We start from the raw sequence: 20,897 nt of genomic DNA, 5'->3' as shown, positions 1-20,897 counted from the left end.
TTTTTTTTCTTCCAAATAATATTAAATGTATATTTTTTATACTATTGATGCATTTAAAAAATATATTTCCTTGACCATGTTCAAATTTAAAAAGTCACAAGAGAAAAGATACCTCGTAGCCTCCTCTCTACTGGTTGATTTAACGCGGGATGATGGGCACCGCAGAAAAGACGCCGTGTGCCCCAGTTTTGCAGCTGGAGATGGAGTTTTTAACTAGCTATGTTATAAAAATAATAGTTTTTATATTAGGTAGATAAATAAAGAGAATTTTATTTTATATTAAAAAGATAAAGAGGTTTTTATTGTATTTTATAATGTGAGAAATACCAAATTAATAAATTTAAATATTGAAATAAAAGCCAATATATATATATATATGTTTACATGATGACACTTGATACTTTTAAAATTAATTAATTTAAGTTAATTGATTAAATTTAGGAATTAATTAATTAATTATGAATGGCATCTCATAATATCTTAAAGATACATTATTTTAACTTTACATCAAATATAATAAAAATAATTGATATCATGAAAATAATGAAAATTTATTTGATATATTTGTTTTGGATTGTTTCTGTATTTTAAAAAAAAAATTAAAATTAAAATTTTATTAATTTTAAATTAATATATTTTTAAATTATTTTAATATATTAATATTAAAAATAAAAAAAATATATAATTAACATTTTGATACAAACAAGCTGACAACAGATTTTCAACAGATTTTCATGCTGGTAACTTAGGGGGAAGAAACTCGTCTAGTTAGGCTTGTAATTAACACAAGAGATCTTTACAGGTAAATTCTTCGAAGTTCTTTACGAACTTTCTTACAAGGCCCCAAATTGGAGTTCCAACTTTATTAGATGAGCTTTATTTTTATTTTTATTTACTAATAAAGATATTTTCATGTTCATTTACATAATAAGATTTATTTGTTCGAAATTTCACCATCTTACCCAACTCGTAATTTACCAAGGAAAAATATATAACTGGATGAAAGCTATTTGTTTCCTGGTTATTTTTTAATTATTTAATTTAGAAAAATATTTTTTTATTTATAATGTTTTTATTGTTTCTCCTATTTACTTTAAGAACTATAGAATTATTTAGTCTGAAAATATTATTTTTTCTCATTAGTTTAGGAGACTACTGTAGATGGAATTATTTATTTTATATTTCATAAAAAAATATTATATTTCTCCGCAACTTAATCAGTTAACCTAATGATTAATTGATCTTGGATTTAACTCAAATTAGATTAGTGGAAAAACTTTTTTTTTTAAAATATATATTTCAGGCTTTTATTTCATTTTAAAAACTAGCATAGATAAAATCATTTATCTTATATTTCATAAAAAAGTATTATATTTCTTTTTTTTTAATTGTAGCTCAGCAAGCTAACATAATGACTTACTAATCTAAAATCTAGTCCAAATTAGATTACTAGAAAAAACTAGTTATTTTATAAAAAAATATTTTAAGTTTTTACTTTTAAAAAACTTAATTAAGATTAAGTTAACCCGGTTAATCTTTATTGACGATCCAAGATCAACCTCCAACCCGAATAGAAAAGAGGGTTACGAATTATTTAGGTGGTCAAGTGATAAGAACTTGAGATCAAGGGGTTTGTTTCTTCTGTGATCTCAAGTTCGAGTTCTTAGTTGCTTATATGATGGTCATTGTATATAAGTTAAGCCGAGCATCTATATTAATATAACTTTAAAATTTATAAAATTAATTATAATATATATAAGTTAAGCCGAAAATCTATATTAATATAAAAAAACAAAAAGGGTTGGGATAACAAAAAGAAAACAATAAAAATATCTTCTTACCCAGAAAAAGTCAAAAATAGAAAGGTTTTTCTTCGCGGGCTACAGCAGCAAGAGCCATCGTAATCAAGAGGCACGATTCCGTAGCTCGCACGATCACAATGAAGCGCATTTGGGCTTAGTGATTTATGTGAGTGAAAGTACCGAGACTTGCCCTGTCTTAATTTGGACCAACCTCAAGGCTTGCAAGCGTTATTACTAAATAAAAACTCAAGATTTTTCCTTTTTTAAGAAAAAAAAGGTAGAACCCAGGCATGATTGGGCCTAATGATTAGGTTGTTGGCCGACCAGCATGGGTCAAGGCCTAAACTGGTCATTAAATAAAATTTGAAGATTTTATAATAATTATCTCTGCAATTGACTGATGAGAGTTCATGTAATTATATATTTCAAACAGTGAAAACTCTCTAAAAATGAGTTCGTAAAGTAAAGCACGTGTTAAAAAAAATTGATTTTGATGAAAGAAATTTATATATTTTAACTACAATAACTATTAAACCCTACAAGATTCAACCTTATCAAATCATAAATTATAATAATTATTAAACTCAACCAAAATAAAATCTAGATTAGATTATGATTCAAGAGGGTTAGCTCATCTAGATTTAACTCAAATTTTTTTAAAAGGTTAAAATAAAGTTATTTAAAAAAAATCAATGGATCTTTTATTACTTTTTAATAGGTCAAATTGAAATGAGTTGCAAGTTAATTGATTTTTAATTAAGCCACCCAAATCAATTTTTTCCTTTATTTATTTATATAACCTCGACATAGATTATATATCCCACTCTCATAAAAAGTTAAGCAAAGCAACGCTTATGTGTTTATATATATATATATAATCAAGCCTTCTCGTTTTCTACTTGTTTACTCTCTTTTTTTTGGATACTTATTTACATATTATTAATTGAGTGCAAAGAATTTTGATTTATTTTTATATTATATTTATAAATTACCAAGATAAATATAACAATGATTTTATTAAAATCTATTTTTTTAAGCTATATTTTATCTGAAATAATATGATTTGGATAATTTAATGAATATATCTGAAATTAAATTTTTAATTTTTTATATGCTCAAAATTTTTTAATTATAATTAAGTAGAGCTGGTGTAGAAATTTACAGGTTTGTTTATTTTTTGTTTTAAAAATAATTTTAATTTTTTTTATTTATTTTAAATTAATATATTTTTAATATTTTTAAATTATTTTAATATGCTAATATTAAAAATAATTTTTAAAAAATAAAAAATATTAATATATATTTAATACAAAAAATATTTAAAAAAAAATTATAACAACGTTCCGAATAAATCCACCGCTAAAAAGTAGATATTTTTCTTCTTTTCGTAAATGGATCGTACACCATCATTTGCGCATCAATGATTAATGTCGTCTATACCCTCCACTATCCTTGCAAGATTTGTCCTTTTATTACTGTTTTAATTTGTCCATACTGTGTGCCCTTCCACGTATCCACCAGGACCATTCACCCCACATGAAATTTGAATAAATTAAAACAATACTCCCACTCGAGTTTTTTTAATTTTCTTTGACACTCTCTCGGTTAAAATTGGATTCTTTTATATAAAAAATTAGACTAGTAATTTAAAGATTTTTAGGAGAACAATATTATATGAAAAAGTTTATTTAAAATAATATATTTTCATCTTGATACACTTCTAAAATACAATACTTATTAAATATTATTGTTTCTAAATGTAACAAGATAGTTATTACATTTTATAAATTTTATAATTTAAAATATTATATTTTAAAAACATGACATGTTATGATAAAAATGACATATACCCTTTTAAACTCCAATGATAAAAAAAAAAAAATAATACTTGTAGATAAAAAACTGGTATAAGGTTGTTAAAAAGAAGTTGTCAATGATATTTCATCACGATTAGGAATTGTAATAAAATTATAATTGATATTGCAGTTCTCAATTATAATATTTGTTAAATATCATAATTGTAATTTTAATTAAATATCAAATCGTGATATTTTATTATTTCACCGAAACTTTTTATATATGTTTCATTTCACTATTTATTTGCATTTTATGCCCAATTTTTTCCGGAAAGAACATACGGAAAAGGACATGGCAGCCACCCAGCCACCCACCCATTAATATCCGCTCCTTTTCGAGTGTGGTATGCAAGTTCTACATAAGTAAAGCTAGCTAGTAGAGTTTCAACGATAAAGAAAAAAGCAGCACCAAGAGGGCTATTGCTAGATTTTCTGAGAAAAAGAAGGGCATGGAAAAGTTCACAGAATTGATCCACCTCTTCGTGACAGTATTCCTCTCCACCTTCGCTAGCTTAATGGTGCTTCCGGCGGTAACCGATGTCACCATGGTAGCAGTTTGTCCAGGTCAAGATGAGTGCTCTCTTGCCATTTACCTCACCGGATTCCAGCAAGCCGTATGCTACTCTCTTTATATTTTTATTTATTTTCCTTCATCTTTATCCATGGGAGAAATTGCGAATTCTCAGTAGGGGTGATTGATTATGCATTTCTTAATTTAATTTGCTGGCTTACATGATCTGATGAAATGATGAAGACTATAAACATAACCAAAAAGGGTCTTCAAGAAATTCCATATGAACTCATTTTCTTTATTAGAAAACAATCAGTGTATGTGCCTTTTAATTTAATCACATAAGACAATTAAAGAGCTACTTAGAAAACATTTCTTTTGGAAGAACACATAAAAAAAGGGTTCTTGAGGTTTCCCAGAAACTCAAATCTTTTTTAATTGAAAAAACTTTAGTGCCATATACACATATGCCCTTTTCTAGTATCCTGTTGATGTCTATATCAATATACGCCATGCAAGGATACGTAGATGGCGATGGCGTATCATTTGGCTTGCAATATCTCTTCTGTCTCCGTTCTGTCTATCCATACATAGAGTTCCACCTGCAACTCAAACCTACCAAGAAAGATGTTCATAGCCATGCATCTATCTGCATAACAGGCAATATCATGATCTTATTCCTCGGAGGTTCACTAGGAGAAAATGACATCTACTTTCATCTTACATGATAAAACCAGTTAGTTAATTACTAGTTAAGGATGCAGAAGCAGGACTGAAGTTACTCATTTGATGAGTAGTTCTTTCTGAAATGAATTTCTACTATCAGTAATTGATGAGATGGATCTCACTGATCGATCCTAGCTACAAGTTAAACGACCCACCATTGATCAAATGGTTAGATTTTGTCAGAAAACTAATCTTAATTTCAGGACAAACAGCATCACTCTGTTATTCTTGTTTAATATTTCTCCACAGTAAGTTTTCTTAGATACTATTTATGATGTGTCAATAACAACAGATATTTGAAATGGCTGGCCGATGTGTCTATCTCCATTCTCATCACAACGACAATTACCCAACTCCTACAGGAAGATAAAATCCAGGGTGGTTATAATTGAGGGAGTCCAATACTCATAACTGAAGTAGTACAAGTACTAATAATTGAAGTCACTTCTGTTTCCCACTGTTGATGTCATGGGTGCATTATTTGTTAAATTTATTTTTAACATTAAGAGTTTAATTAACTTGAGCCCCAGAAGGGACAGGAAGGAAATAATATAAAATACTATTATTAATTAGTAAGTGATGAATCTATTATGCAGATTATAGGAATGGGAACAGTCGTGATGTTGCCGCTTATTGGGAATCTATCAGACCAACATGGAAGGAAGGCTCTGCTCACTCTTCCTTTGACTCTCTCCATTATTCCTTTAGGTAATCATATGTTATACTCTTAATTTCATAATTATCCATAAGCTATGATTGTTGTCCGCTAAAGTGCCCGGAGGGATATGGTCCGACTGCACAAGGGCCCCACTGGCACAATGGGTCGGTAGTGTGATCGTAAGCATGCCTTTCCTTAAAAAATATCTATCTCTTGGTAAACATCGCTTTGCATTTATTCATGCATGTCGGCCACTTTAGCGGTGTCGTTTTTGTCAAACCAGCTTCATCTATTGTCAAAATATTTATTAAACCCGGCATGCCCCCCGAGTTTATTCGAAAACTTGTAATTTTCTAGTTTGGGATTTAATTTAAATTACAAAAAACAACTATATTTTAAACCCAGTAACCTGGGTCCAGTAGCTCAGATCCTCTACCAGCTCACACAACAGCTATAATTGTTTATTGCCTTTAGACGCATTTTAAAATGACATTTAATTTATAAAAAAACTTTAAATTCATGGTTGTTTAATGTTTTTTTATATAGTTTTTATGTGATAATCTTAAAAATTTTAATAAATATTTTAATATATTTTTAAATAACAAATAATACACACCAGGGCACTAAAGACACAGTTTGACTTTTGTCATAAGCAGATGTTCTGTTGCGTGCCCTTTTTCTTTCTCCTACGCAACCTGAAGTCGGTGAGCCGTTCCTTTCATTTTCAGAAAAATCATTCCAAAATTTGCAAAGTCTTTTATCACAGAGAGGTGACGTTTCTCGGCTTTTGTGGACATCCGTAATGGTCTCCTTAGGAACCGCCAAATATGAGTGTCGGACGGCTCTTGAAATTGCTTGACACGTGAATCTATAGCACTCGTAATTGGCCCCGCGCATAGGAGCTAGTGATAGGGGAATCTAGGACAGGCTGGATTTTAGCCGTTGCATTTTTCATATTAAATCAATGAAGATACGAGGAAAAGAGAATTTAATTTCTTTAGAATTTAGCCTTCTAATAAAATAAATTTATTCAACATCATGAAAGCCTCATTCGCAATATTGTTACAAATTCTAAATATTATAAAATAGTATTTTTCTGTAAAAATAGTATAATTGTAAATTTTTCTAATAGTTTGGACTATAGCTGTGAAAAAATTAAAATTTTAGATTTTTTTAAGAAAACAAATTTTATTATATTTTTTTTATGCTTGAGATTTTTATTATTTTACACTTGATCTATTCATCACTATTTTTTTCTCATCTTTATTTTTATAATATTTTTTTAAGTTTTTTCTCATCTTTATTTTTATAATATTTTTTTTAAGTTTTTTCTTTTTTTTGTACACTTTTTTTGGAAAAAAATGTATATATATATTTTTTAGTTTTGACATTTTAAATATTTATCACTCAATACTTAACCTATTTGTACCATTTTTTTGTTATAATTTTTATTCTTTATATTTTTTGAAATATTATTATATAAAAACTAAAAAAATAGTATTTTACTGTAACAGAGCGTATTCAAATACACCTCATCCAACCTAAAGTTGACTCCGCCGTGGAGATCAACTTCAAATTCAGCTCACACTATGAATCTATCACGATAGTCAAGCTTCACAAACGCGCTTAATGGCTTTAAATCAGCCATATCTATCAATGCGGCTACCCCTACATGCTCTGACCCAGGTCTCCTATCCTTAATCACCCATACCTTAACGATATTGGACCCAGCAACTACTGCATTAAGCCATACTTTACCCCTTAATAGGCACTTAGTTACCCTAACACGTCTACCCTCTCGCTGTCCCGAATCGTCCCCCTTATCTATATTAGATAAGAGTCCAGGCCCACGACCGTCGTGATGGGCTGTCTTCATCACGTTAAGGGTGTGGGTTTTACATGGGCCCTTGCACCCAACGGGTACAACACGGGAGGACCTCCTCCTCCGGGCCTTCATCAAGGCCTTGCTAGGCCCACTCTTTATCTGTCGTTGGGCCCTCTTTCTCTTCTGGCCCAGCCCAGGAAGACGGGACGCCGTAGTCCCGGGTCCATACGTCCGCCCACTTCTTGTAGTCACCATTTGGCACGCCCTTATTCCTCACCCGTCCGTACCTGCGTACCAAACGGATTAACTCACGAGCCGCACCATGCTCTATGGGCTAACCCAAGCCCTTTCTCATTTCCTCCTCCCCCAATTGGGCCATCACATCTGGTGTATCCACACTCTTCTGTACTAATTGCAGGTATTGTCGGGGCACTTTGATCCAACGGCTAAAACCTTTGGTGTCACCGTACGGATTTTTGCAAATCTACGTCTCTGATTGTGCCACGTCATCACAGATTCGTTTTTCAGCCAATCAGAGTTTGCCACGTCAGCTGACACTGACACCGTTGCGCCCTCTAGTAATATTAAGAGGGCGCAACAAGCCCAACCACTGGTGGGACCGGATTGTCGTTACTTATGTAATGCCCAATGGACAAGTATTCTACTAAATGGGGTCATGTACTAACCCCCTAGCCTGCGGCGCTATTTACATAAATAAAAAGCTTCTTTCCTCATTGGATATCCGAGCGTATTGTATTTCGTATTCTTTATTAATTTGATGTACTATCAAAGCAATACAACCTACTTTGCATAGTCAACTGAATTTGCTGTTGGGGGTCACTACAAGCATAGTAAAACAGCAAACTGTTTTCTAATGTTGTAGAGAGTGGGTGATTAAGGATAGGAGACCTGGGTCAGAGCATGTAGGGGTAGCCGCATTGATGGATATGGCTGATTTAGAGCCATTAAGCGCGTTTGTGAAGCTTGACTATCGCGATAGATTCATAGTGTGAGTTGAATTTGAAGTTGATCTCCACGACGGAGTCAACTTTAGGGTGGATGAGGTGTATTTCAATGAGATGATTAGTGTGAATAGCGATGTGCTATTTAATCATGAAAGATCAGGGAACCCTCTCTACAACATTAGAAAACAGTTTGCTGTTTTACTATGCTTGTAGTGACCCCCAACAGCAAATTCAGTTGACTATGCAAAGTAGGTTGTATTGCTTTGATAGTACATCAAATTAATAAAGAATACGAAATACAATACGCTCGGATATCCAATGAGGAAAGAAGCTTTTTATTTATGTAAATAGCGCCGCAGGCTAGGGGGTTAGTACATGACCCCATTTAGTAGAATACTTGTCCATTGGGCATTACATAAGTAACGACAATCCGGTCCCACCAGTGGTTGGGCTTGTTGCGCCCTCTTAATATTACTAGAGGGCGCAACGGTGTCAGTGTCAGCTGACGTGGCAAACTCTGATTGGCTGAAAAACGAATCTGTGATGACGTGGCACAATCAGAGACGTAGATTTGCAAAAATCCGTACGGTGACACCAAAGGTTTTAGCCGTTGGATCAAAGTGCCCCGACAATACCTGCAATTAGTACAGAAGAGTGTGGATACACCAGATGTGATGGCCCAATTGGGGGAGGAGGAAATGAGAAAGGGCTTGGGTTAGCCCATAGAGCATGGTGCGGCTCGTGAGTTAATCCGTTTGGTACGCAGGTACGGACGGGTGAGGAATAAGGGCGTGCCAAATGGTGACTACAAGAAGTGGGTGGACGTATGGACCCGGGACTACGGCGTCCCGTCTTCCTGGGCTGGGCCAGAAGAGAAAGAGGGCCCAACGACAGATAAAGAGTGGGCGTAGCAAGGCCTTGATGAAGGCCCGGAGGAGGAGGTCCTCCCGTGTTGTACCCGTTGGGTGCAAGGGCCCATGTAAAACCCACACCCTTAACGTGATGAAGACAGCCCATCACGACGGTCGTGGGCCTGGACTCTTATCTAATATAGATAAGGGGGACGATTCGGGACAGCGAGAGGGTAAACGTGTTAGGGTAACTAAGTGCCTATTAAGGGGTAAAGTATGGCTTAATGCAGCTAATGCAGCAGTTGTTGGGTCCAATATCGTTAAGGTATGGGTGATTAAGGATAGGAGACCTGGGTCAGAGCATGTAGGGGTAGCCGCATTGATGGATATGGCTGATTTAAAGCCATTAAGCGCGTTTGTGAAGCTTGACTATCGCGATAGATTCATAGTGTGAGCTGAATTTGAAGTTGATCTCCACGACGGAGTCAACTTGACTATTGCTTTGAAATATTATTATATAAAATCCATTGTTTCATTCTTCTACTTAATTAAAAATTAGTCTAAGATCTTACATGTATGATCTTTACTATATTTTATTATATGCAATAATTGAGATCTTTACTATATTTTATTATATGCAATAATTGAGATCTTTACTATATTTTATTATATGCAATAATTGAGATCTTTACTATATTTTATTATATGCAATAATTGAGATCTTTACTATATTTTATTATATGCAATAATTGAGATCTTTACTATATTTTATTATATGCAATAATTGAGTTTTTGATTTATAATTATACTTTTTACTTAATGTCAAAAAACATGTTAATAACATCTAAATATTAATTTTTTTATTTTATAAAAAAAATTATTCTTGCATTGAGATAAGTTGAATATTAGCATTTATATTTTATATTTTTATATTTATTGACATAAATAATTTTTGATATATTTAATTAAAATCTTGCATATATTATTTGCCAAAAAAACTTACCAATAACTAGCACAAAAGCTAAAGGAAGGAAAAAGAATCAATGCCCGGCTCATGAGCAATTGAAATGGAAAGATTTCAATTGAAAATAGAAATTGGATTTTTTTACTTCTAAAATTTTTATTTTTGTACACATATTCTCAAGATTTGGTATTAAAAATCAAATTATTATTATTATTATTATTATTTGATTTATTTCTCTATTTATTGCAGCTATATTGGCATATAGCAGGACAACCGGCTTCTTCTATGCCTACTATGCGCTCAGGACCCTCACAGCCATGATCTGTGAAGGGAGCATCGAATGCCTTGCTCTTGCTTATGTGGTAGTCATCTCTAATCAATCTAATTACTTTGTGGCAACTTTTGCTTGCCAAACGATATGTCGTGAGGCAGTTCTTACCGTTAAGTTTCACCTCGTCTAAATATCCAGGCAGACAACGTTTTAGAGAGACAAAGAACATCAGTATTCGGAATTCTGGCTGGCATGGCAACAGCCGCGCTTGTCTGTGGAACCTTAGCTGCTCGTTTCCTCTCCACTGCTTTGACTTTTCAGGTTTCAGTTGCTAAAAATACCTTAAAGAAGCGTGCCTCTCTTTTGGCCACTGTTAACACTCTTTGTCCATTCTAGGTTGCTGCATTGGTGTCAATGCTTGCCGCCGTGTACATGAGAATCTTCGTCGAGGAAAGTCTACCAAATAGCGAAAATTTGACGCAGCCAATCTTGAAGAGCGGACAGGATGATCACTGTCAAGATGATGGTGATTTACCAAGGAAGCCAATGGTATCTAAGAAGATGCCATCAATTCAGGCTATCATTAGCTTGCTGAAGAGCAGGTAAGGGTAGTTAAGGATTGACTACAAGGCAAATGCAAAACATCTTGTGCTTTACTCGAACCGCCATAGTTAATGTCATTCTAGTATGATATCAGATTCTGTGACTGTGTTGCAGCGTAACATTTTCGCAAGCGGCAATTGTTGCATTCTTCAATAGGCTTTCATATGGTGGACTGCAGGCTTCTATCATGGTACAAAACTCTCTTCCTTATTGGTGATGTTACCCTCTTTATCGATCGTCAATCTCAATAATCTGAAAATGCCTTTTCCACCAATAGAGCAGATTAGAACGCCAAAAACTTCTGGGAAATTCAATTTCTCAGTTAAAGTATAAAATGTTGAACTAAGTGAAGAGACAAACAAGAACAACTAAGTAGAAGATGAAAACACAGTTGAGCAACCCTGAAATGAGACAGCATATTAGGAAATATCAATAAAACATTCATCAGAATTTCTGGTTTCCAACTTGAATGATTTGTGCCATGCAGTACTACTTGAAGGCTCGTTTTCACTTCAGCAAAAACCAGTATGCTGATCTAATGCTACTTGTTGGTGTTTCAGGAATGGCATCACAGGTACGCATTTACAAAATTGGGTGTTGCTAAAATATTTATTTCTTTCCTCTCATTATATTCTACTCCTTTGCGTTTCATATCACATAATAGTCGGCTAATTAATTCAGTCACCGGAGCTTATTACCCAATTCTACTGAATTTCACAGCTGCTTCTCATGCCCTTGTTGGCACCACTTGTAGCAGAGGAAAAACTACTGGCAATAGGGCTTTTAGGGGGCATTGCAAATGTAAGAACCTTAACCTTACTTAGCTTGTTTGCGTTTATTCATGCTGATGAACTAAAACAACACAAGTTGAGCCTAAAATGCTGGTGATTTTACCTGAAATCTTGCAGGCACTGCTTTACAGTGTAGCATGCTCAACTTGGGTAATGCTTCAACTAATTTACATTTTTTTTTCTTTTATTCCAGATTGTCCTTTTCTTCTTGAGTTCGTGGAATTATATGTCAGTTTTTTGAATTCTATCTTCTGATTTCTTGTTTTTATGGAATTGGTGGACCATGTGTAAGAAAACATTGATTTCTCTTATTGTTTTTCTTTTCCGATTCTTGTTGCTTATGACGCTGAAAGTAAGTTTCCATTGTGGACAGGTCCCGTATGCCACTACCATTTTTTCGGTTTTTGCAGTTTTCATCCCTCCGTGTGTAAGTAATTTACTCTCATCTTCATGAAAGATCTCTTTGACTGAGGAAGTCTTATTACTGGTGTAATTCCACAGTTACAGAGCATCGTGTCGAAACAAATAGGGCCTGATGAGCAGGTAACTCTTGGTTAAGAGTGGCTGAAGTCTTATGCTTTGATACTGATAGCCTCCATTTTCTCTGTATATTGTAAACGTGCTTACAGGCTCAAACTTTTCAGAAAGTCATCAGAAACAATCTTCTGTGTGTTTTGATCTGCATTTTAACTGTCAACAAAGAGCAAAATCGTTAAATGTAGCCCATCAATCTTTAACTGATCACGTTTTTAACTAGAGGAATAAGGACACCCAAATTCATTCATTTTTTTCTTCTTTTCATTTCAACTCATAAAAAATCATCTCAGGGGAAGGCTCAAGGATGCATTTCAGGAATAATCTCCCTGGCAAACATCATCTCCCCCTTAATCTATAGTCCTCTGACAGGTATGTGAAAATTGACAAAAGTGAAACTTTATGAACGGAAGTTATTAGAATTAACTTCTCCCTCTATTCTCCAGCTTTATTCCTGTCTGAGGATGCACCATTTAATTTCCCTGGCTTCATTTTTGTGTGCATTGGATTTGCAACAGTATGAGCTTTACCCTAATCTCTCTTTTCTACTGTAATACTAGAATTTTCCTTCATTCTGATGGCTTATGGATTTAATGTCATGAATAATGTTGTGCAGATGATTGCGTTCTTTCAGAGTCTTCTGATAAGGGCTGCTCCTCCTATTTCATGTCACAAAAGCAGCAGCAACAGCATTCTAGCCTAGACCTAGTGTGATTGGAATTACCTCTTTAATGTACAAGGAGGAAGTTCTCTACAAACTTCATGTACCACTAATGGTGATATTCCAGAGAGCCCCTCATAAGAAAGCTAAGAACAGACCTTGGAAGAAATTCTCCACACTGTTATATGCATAATAGACGTTCAATTCGCTTACAAGCACCTGCCAGAAATCTTTATGCCTCAGCCTTTTCTTTAGACGGGAGATTAGAATTTAATGATATGAATCTTCTTCAATCACAAAGAAGCAACATCGTGTTTAACAATCTACAGCTGGGGAAAAATTACAAAAAAAAAAAAAAAAACCCTAAAAGGAATAGGTGATTTACTGTGCCCCTAGACACATCTCCCTATTCATTGTAGCCATGCAATGTAATTATATTTTTACCCTTGAGATAAAAAACTGGTTATGCTGGCAGCTGGCGGTACAATTATCTTTTGTAAAGGGTGCATTAATCATTGGAAAAAATTGGTTGAGGATAAATTGATCCGAATATCTTTTTTTTATTATTATTATAGTAAAACAACTATTTTAATTTTAAAAGTAAAAAAAATATATTAAGTTTTTGTGGAGCAGCTTTTTAGTCTTTTTCAAACAACTTACGCAGTTAAATTACAATCCTGCCCCTTACAAAAATGGACATGCAGGGATTCTCCATCTTTTGCATTTAAAAAATAATGAAATTACAAAACTATCCTTAAAATCCACAAAAAAAAAAAACCTAAGGTTTTTACACCATTAAAGAGACGTATGAGATTCTTTCAATTACCGAAGTCTTACTTTCTTGGCTATATTGAGAGCGGCAAGTCAACCTCTTTCTAATAGCTTTGCATATATTTATGAAAGAGATCTAGTTAGATTGTGATAGAGTTTTTTATTTCTTCTCTATTTTCTCTTTTATTCTCTATAAATTCACCCATGATCTTCCAAAAAATAATTATGTCGTTCGGTTTGTGATTTTATCAATTTAAGCCCTTTTTTTTTATTATTGTTTATTTAGCTTTTGAATTTTTTTTTTTAGAGTTTTTTTCATCCTTATCCTTGAATATTTTATTTAATTTTATTTTTTATATGATTTGACCCCTCTACTTTTCATTGCTATATTTATGTGTTTTACACTTTTTATTATTATTTTTTTGCAATTCCATCCATTCCAATTTTATTGCATTTGTTTTCTTAATTTATTTTTGGTTCTCATTCCTTTTGTTTTTATATTCTTATCATTTTCTTGATTTATCTTTTTTTTTAATTTTATTCTTTTGATCTTTTATCCAATTTTGATCCTTATTCTTTTGATTAATTTTTTATTATTATCTCTTTATTAGTTTTTTTTGTTTTTGAATTTAACACCTTATTATTTTTTTTACTTTTTATATTATATTTGGCCTGCATTATTTGAGTTTAAAATTGTTTTACTATTGAATATTTTACTTTATTATCTTTTTGTGATTGCCTTCTAATAGGGCAATCATTTATTAAAAATTAATTTTTAAAAAAATTATAATTTGATATTTAATTATCAATTCCTTAGCTTCATTATTTGTTCCACTTTCCATTTTGTTTTGTTATCCCAATCTCATATATCTCGAATAATAGTTTAATCAAGTTAAGTATGGTTGATTTTTTTTTTTTTTAAGCAAGTTGATTTTTTATATATAATTTCATCATTTGATAATAAATTATTAACCTTTAAGTTATATAACTTTTCACTTTTATTTATGTTATGTTATCTCAAATGCAAGTTAATCAAATTAACTGAATTAACTTACATTTTCATATTTATTTTTTTTTATATTCTTATCATTTTCTTGATTTATTTTTTTTTTTATTTTATTCTTCAACATTTGATCTTTTATCCAATTTTGATCTTTATTCTTTTGATTAATTTTTTATTATTATCTCTTTATTAGTTTTTTTTGTTTTTGAATTTAACACCTTATTATTTTTTTTACTTTTTATATTATATTTGGCCTGCATTATTTGAGTTTAAAATTGTTTTACTATTGAATATTTTACTTTATTATCTTTTTGTGATTGCCTTCTAATAGGGCAATCATTTATTAAAAATTAATTTTTAAAAAAATTATAATTTGATATTTAATTATCAATTCCTTAGCTTCATTATTTGTTCCACTTTCCATTTTGTTTTGTTATCCCAATCTCATATATCTCGAATAATAGTTTAATCAAGTTAAGTATGGTTGATTTTTTTTTTTTTTAAGCAAGTTGATTTTTTATATATAATTTCATCATTTGATAATAAATTATTAACCTTTAAGTTATATAACTTTTCACTTTTATTTATGTTATGTTATCTCAAATGCGAGTTAATCAAATTAACTAAATTAACTTATATTTTTATATTTATTTTTTATTTTTTTAATCTAATTTTCAGTGTTTCTTTATAGGTCTTTCTTTCTTTCGAAAGTCTTTTTTTATCCTATTCTCAAGTCACAAGTGCCGGGATGTTACCGAGTGGACTCAATTTTTTTCCTTAATTTTTTATACTATTCCTTCTCAAGTCACAAGTGCCGGGATGTTACCCGAGTGGACTCAATTTTTTATATTATTTTTTATATTTTATCATTTTATATTAAATTATTTTTACCATTTTATATTAAATTATTTTTACTTGCACTTTGTTAAAGAATTCTATGTAGCAGCCTAAAAGTCGTTTCTGTAATCCGCAAATTTGGTTGGAAGACATTATATAACAGAAAAAAATATACAGAAAAAGGGAGGGAGAAAGTACCAATCGGTGAACGAAAAATTTAAATGCAGAATAACATAGCCAGTCAGGCATGGAAACTTGCAATACAGCTCAATAAAAGTCAAAGCTAAAACCGTATACCATGTACATTTAACTACCGCTTCTTCACAGGCCAAAAGGTTACTAAATGGCATCTCCTAACCCAACGAGTCATCGTGATTTGCAGTATCTCCTCCATCATCTGAAGAAACGTCACTGTTAGCATTGAATGATAGTATAAGCTCTAGAAGTTCCCTATCCATAACCGAGTTCTGCGCCACATTTTCTGGCCTAGTCCTCTGCCTTTGAAGTGAAAATAATTGCAACATCAGGTCATCTGGTGAAGCTAAGCGGTACATCCATCCCCTAGCCTTTGGTTTCACCTGAGCAAAAGTTTAAATCAGAATCAACAATCATCAGAACTGCCAAGAACATTATCATCATCACAATCACAACCATCATCACTACAATCATCATCACTGTCATCATCAATATCAGCATCATCACTGTCTTCATCAATATCAACATCATCACTGTCTTCACTGCCGTCGTCATCCTCGTCATCAGAGAAATAATCATTGTCATTGTAATCACTCATGCCAAACCAATAGCAATCACGCATCAGGACCTTTCGAAAACAAGTAACAGCTGAGAAATTAGTTCCCCTGCTGCCCCATATAGCCTATACATGGATATTGTAGCAATCTGGATCCATTATCATCACAGTGCTTGTAATGGAGTAAAATTTTATAATAGACTTTAATAGCTCAGTGGAATAAGCCAACCAGACTGGGAAGTTTTAGCCTACCATCTGTCCACATTAAATCCCCAAAACACCACTGTTTTTTTGTGTTTTTTTTGCCTTTTTTCCCATACATGAAAGTTTGGGACAAAAGAGCGAGAAGACGACAGTCTCCAAGAATACTTATGAGTTAAACTGAAAATGTTCCATTTGCAAAATTAAAATTCAGTTATTATTCCCTTTCAAGAACTTGGATCAAAGATAAAGCTACCAAACTGACTGTTGGCATTGGTCCAATGAAAGTCGAATCTTTCTCAAGTAGCAGAAAAGGATTCTCTTATTACAATATATAAACTATTTCTAGTTAATTCAACTCTCATAAAATAATGCAATGACAAGATTTTTAAGGATATGGATTTCAAAAAAAAAAACTGGATGAATAAAGCATACCTGTCCAATATTTGTCGGCAGAGTAGCTCTCTCAATAGCCTTTGGAGTCCATATTTTTATATCAGACTCGATTCCGCTGCTAGCAAGCGCCATGGTATGAGGATGAGGCTCAGTACAGTTTACCACATCCCTATCTGCTTCCATAACACGAATAAGCTCTCCACCCCTTTTCTTCCAAATAAATATCCGACCACAATCAGAGCCGCTAGAAACATACTCACATCCTGGCCCAAAAAAACTCACACCCTTCACAGTCTCACGGTTTCTATGCCCCTTATAAGCTTGGGCAAAATTTTTCCCATCCACATCCATAGATGATGAAGATGCTATAGACCCAGGTTCAAATTCACTTGTATCACTGCCCATTGAAATTGGCGGTGAAAAGGATGGAAATGGAGGATTTCCCAAACCCATGTCTCTAGTAAAAAGATAGATGAACTCGTTATTATATGAGACTAGAAGCTCGCTCTGGTCTGAGAATGACAAGCCTGTAATTCCAGTATCCCCATTACCAATCAAATGCTGAGGACAGAAGTAATCAGCGGGTTGACCAAAATCACTTGACCCATCCCAACTATACTTGCGGATGTCATAAAGTCTAGCAAACTCGTCCATTCCCCCAACTGCAAAGAGATTTGGGTTTCTTGGATCAATAGCAATGGCATTTAGATGGACATATGGCTGGAAATTCCTTGGATCATTAATGGATCGGCAAGTAAAAAGTTCTGTGGCAGACCTAGTTCTCAAATCAAACTGAAATCACAATGACAGTGTCACATAATTGCATAAACCCAGCTATTCAAAAAATCAAGAATAACAACATGCAAGGTGATAGCTGCAGGCATTTGTTTTAGGCTTACAAGATTTCTTATTAATTGTAAAAAATGCAAGAGCAAAACTAAAATTGTAATTAGAAAGGGTAATCACAACTCACATGTTGAACCACTCCATCCTCGCCACAAGAATAAAATATATGAGGACTCCCAGGTTCAATAGCCAACTTATGAACTCGTGAATCTTCGTGTTTTCCAAGCAATATAGTTTTCACTTCACCCCCTTCGAGAATTTGTGCTTGTCGAATCTAAAATAAAAAAAATGTTCCTCGTTAAGAATGAACAATTCCTACAAGCAACATAACATTAAAATCATGCAAACTAAACTCTCTTGGAAAAATAAGCAATTCCTGAATTCAGAATCTTCCAGGAAAATGTCAAAAGCCCTAAATCTTTAGCACAAAAGCACAACAATATAAAACTCATTCCAAACAATTAAGCTCAAACAAGGCAGTAATAAGATGGCAACACATCATGTGCAATGCATATCATAAAATTTGACACACTAACATCCACTCCATTACTTGGAAAAAAAATCTCCTCTTTTTCTTTAAAATATAGCTAAACCCACAACTAAAAAAAATATATCATCTCCAAAAACTAAATAAAAAAAAGCACCTATTTTTAGTGATATTAAAAGGCACAACCTTTTCAAAACCGGCTATGAATTTCAACTAAAAATCTATTGCCAACATCCACCGCATCACCTGGCAAAGAAGTCACTCTTCTTTACTTAAACGACTAAAACCATAGTTCGACAATGAATAGCATCTCCGACAAATAAAAAACACCCCTTTTTTAAAGAACTAAGGATACCAAAAGCCAACCCTTTTCAAAACCGAATTTCAACTAAAAATCTACGCTTTCTTCACAATCACCTACACACAGGCAAAACAATAAAGATATCAGATAAAAGAATGCTGTTTTTATATTTTATATTATTTACCTCGCCATCAGCAGCACAAGTAACAATAGTCCGATCATCAGAAAAAGGCATGAACTTAGCTTGAAACACATTGTTACGATGACCCGAATTAAAGGAAAGTTTAACACGCCCAGTTTCCCAATCCCATAATATCACCCGCAGGTCATCTGAGCCCGATATCAAAACATCACCATCAGAATTAAAACTCAGCGTGTTCACGCACCCTTCGTGCTTCTCCAACTTCTTGTGTATTTCAAGCCTCAATACAAGATCCTAAAAAAAAACAACCAAACACGCCCTTAATCAATTAAGTTTATCAATAATAGTGGAATAATTAGATAAAAAAAGGGGGAGGAATCGGTGAGTTACCTCGGAGGCGGCGAGACGGTGAGCGAAATCGCGAGTGGAGAGCTGACCGAGTTCGCGTTTACAAACATTAACTACTGCTTGATCGAGGTCCGTTCTGCTTCTTTTTTTCATCATCTGAGTTCGATTGGTAAGTTGACGGCTGGGTGAATCAGGACGGGTCGAGTCGAGTGGAATCCTGGAAGTTCTGGTTTTCTCTTTAAGATGGAGAGAGAGGAGAATCAGTTACAGTATCGGTTGTTCAAAATCACTCACCTCTCTTATATATTAGATTTGGGGTGTCGTTTTTATTGTTTTTTTTTAAATGTTTTTTTGTTATTGTTTAGCACAATCTTCAATTACATCCTTTCTTGTATGTAATTATTGCAATATTATCCTTCTACTAAATAATCTCTCACTCTTGCTAAGAACATGCCAAGTAATGTTATTGGAGAAGCAATCACAAATATTTTTCTTTTGGTTTAATATAAGCTAAGATGAATATGGATTTATTTTCTGTCCTCATCTCATCTATACCATGTAACTTGTCCTCGTCATAACAAAAAAAAAAAACATAAAAGAAAGAATATGTTTCAAAAAGGCCTGTATAAGAGTTTTTTTTTTCTTTGGGAGGAGAAGAGATAAACTTGATACTGTAATAATTAGGAAATATTGAGGATAAAATTGAAAATTTTGATAAATCGAGAACCTAATTGAATCTAGATAATAGCTTGAGGGTTTGGATACAGTTTCACCTTATTACTTTTTTTTTTCTTCCTTAGCTTAATGATGTATCTAATTCTAATACCTTACTCTCAATTTTTTGTTAATTTAGTCTTGAGATATTAGGGGAGAGATATTGTCTAAAAGAGGGTAAGAATGGAAATATAATAAAGGAAAATAAAATATAATAAAGGAAAATAAAATGTGAGGTATTAAGAAGTAGCAAATGTAAGATAAAAAGATAAGCTATAGTTTTAGACATGTAAATAATAGAGAGTTGAAAGGTTATAATAACAAAGAAAAACAAAAGGGATCAAAATAAAAGGTGAGAATAAATGGATCAAATACACAAGTAATTATCATAACTTTTAAGAACATAGTTTTACATTTTAAAAAATTAAAATTTTTAAATTAAATTTTTTATATCTTTAAGTTGTTTTAATATGTTAATATGAAAAATAATTTTTTTAAAATAAAAAATATATTTTTAAATAAAAAACCTTAAAAAATTATATTAAAAAACTTTCTAGATTCCTTTAACGTGGAAAAGGTTTGTTAGCGTGTTTTCGGTTGCGCTGGCGTTGATTATCAAGCATGGCTTTATGAAAGGTGAAGAAATTACCAGTACTTTCGTCAGTCGATTTTGTGATCTTTTTGTTAAAATAAGTTATTTTATTCCCGTTGTCATAATCTATTGAAATACGTTATTTCCACGGAATTTATTAAATATATTTTTTTAAAAAAATTGTTATTTTATTCCCGTTGTCATAATCTATTGGAAATAACGTGAATTTATTAAATACATTTTTTTAAAATTTTTTTTTTCTATTTGTCTCCAAGTTCTATTAAAAATATAATTTTTATTTTTTAAATTAAAAAAATATGTATAATTAAGTTTTCTATTTGAATACAAACTCTATTAAAAACTGTCTTTTAAAAGTTTACAAAGAGTTTATTCTTTTGTAAAATTAAGAAAACCAAGGGACAATAGTCTAGCTAGATTGGGATTCTAAATTATACTTTTTTGATAACTAAAAAATAATTAATTTTCCTAT

At 32.4% G+C, this 20,897-nt stretch overlaps 2 protein-coding genes across 5 annotated transcripts; one reads left to right on the top strand and one right to left on the bottom strand.

Annotated features, from left to right (window-relative positions):
- Positions 1-3,959: 3,959 nt before the first annotated feature.
- Positions 3,960-13,379, top strand: LOC105140496 (hippocampus abundant transcript-like protein 1). Of its 2 annotated transcripts, XM_011047358.1 has the most exons (14): positions 3,961-4,272; positions 5,492-5,603; positions 10,408-10,520; positions 10,628-10,750; positions 10,826-11,031; positions 11,147-11,222; positions 11,520-11,606; positions 11,753-11,833; positions 11,941-11,973; positions 12,197-12,250; positions 12,325-12,366; positions 12,651-12,729; positions 12,804-12,874; positions 12,974-13,379. In XM_011047358.1, the coding sequence occupies exons 1-14, from the start codon at positions 4,108-4,110 to the stop codon at positions 13,058-13,060; spliced, it is 1,329 nt and encodes a 442-aa protein (XP_011045660.1). In that variant the 5' UTR covers positions 3,961-4,107; the 3' UTR covers positions 13,061-13,379. The 2 variants fall into 2 exon arrangements, with proteins under 2 accessions (XP_011045668.1, XP_011045660.1); XM_011047366.1 differs by lacking the exon at positions 12,804-12,874 and having other exon boundaries at positions 3,960-4,272.
- Positions 13,380-15,766: 2,387 nt separating this feature from the next.
- Positions 15,767-19,394, bottom strand: LOC105140477 (DDB1- and CUL4-associated factor 8). 3 transcript variants are annotated; one of them, XM_011047340.1, is made up of 6 exons: positions 19,144-19,394; positions 18,796-19,047; positions 17,951-18,097; positions 17,017-17,769; positions 16,281-16,452; positions 16,092-16,207 (listed from the first exon to the last, which is right to left on the bottom strand). In XM_011047340.1, the coding sequence occupies exons 1-6, from the start codon at positions 19,255-19,257 to the stop codon at positions 16,191-16,193; spliced, it is 1,455 nt and encodes a 484-aa protein (XP_011045642.1). In that variant the 5' UTR covers positions 19,258-19,394; the 3' UTR covers positions 16,092-16,190. The 3 variants fall into 3 exon arrangements, with proteins under 3 accessions (XP_011045634.1, XP_011045642.1, XP_011045649.1); XM_011047347.1 differs by having other exon boundaries at positions 16,293-16,452; XM_011047332.1 differs by lacking the exon at positions 16,281-16,452 and having other exon boundaries at positions 15,767-16,207; positions 19,144-19,390.
- Positions 19,395-20,897: the final 1,503 nt, after the last annotated feature.

Source organism: Populus euphratica, unplaced genomic scaffold (genome assembly GCF_000495115.2).
Source record: "Populus euphratica unplaced genomic scaffold, PopEup_1.0 scaffold3.1, whole genome shotgun sequence".
In the NCBI taxonomy this organism is placed as follows: domain Eukaryota; kingdom Viridiplantae; phylum Streptophyta; class Magnoliopsida; order Malpighiales; family Salicaceae; genus Populus; species Populus euphratica.
This window is presented reverse-complemented; position numbering and strand designations above follow the sequence as displayed.

Coding starts and splice junctions, on each gene's coding strand:
- LOC105140496 (XM_011047358.1), top strand. CDS start 4,108: ATGGAAAAGTTCACAGAATTGATCCACCTCTTCGTGACAGTATTCCTC. Junction 10,521..10,627: donor GCCTTGCTCTTGCTTATGTG/GTAGTCATCTCT, acceptor CTAAATATCCAG/GCAGACAACGTTTTAGAGAG. Junction 11,223..11,519: donor GACTGCAGGCTTCTATCATG/GTACAAAACTCT, acceptor TGTGCCATGCAG/TACTACTTGAAGGCTCGTTT.
- LOC105140477 (XM_011047332.1), bottom strand. CDS start 19,257: ATGATGAAAAAAAGAAGCAGAACGGACCTCGATCAAGCAGTAGTTAAT. Junction 17,770..17,950: donor AGGATGGAGTGGTTCAACAT/GTGAGTTGTGAT, acceptor TTGTGATTTCAG/TTTGATTTGAGAACTAGGTC. Junction 16,208..17,016: donor TGCCGACAAATATTGGACAG/GTATGCTTTATT, acceptor ACTTTTGCTCAG/GTGAAACCAAAGGCTAGGGG.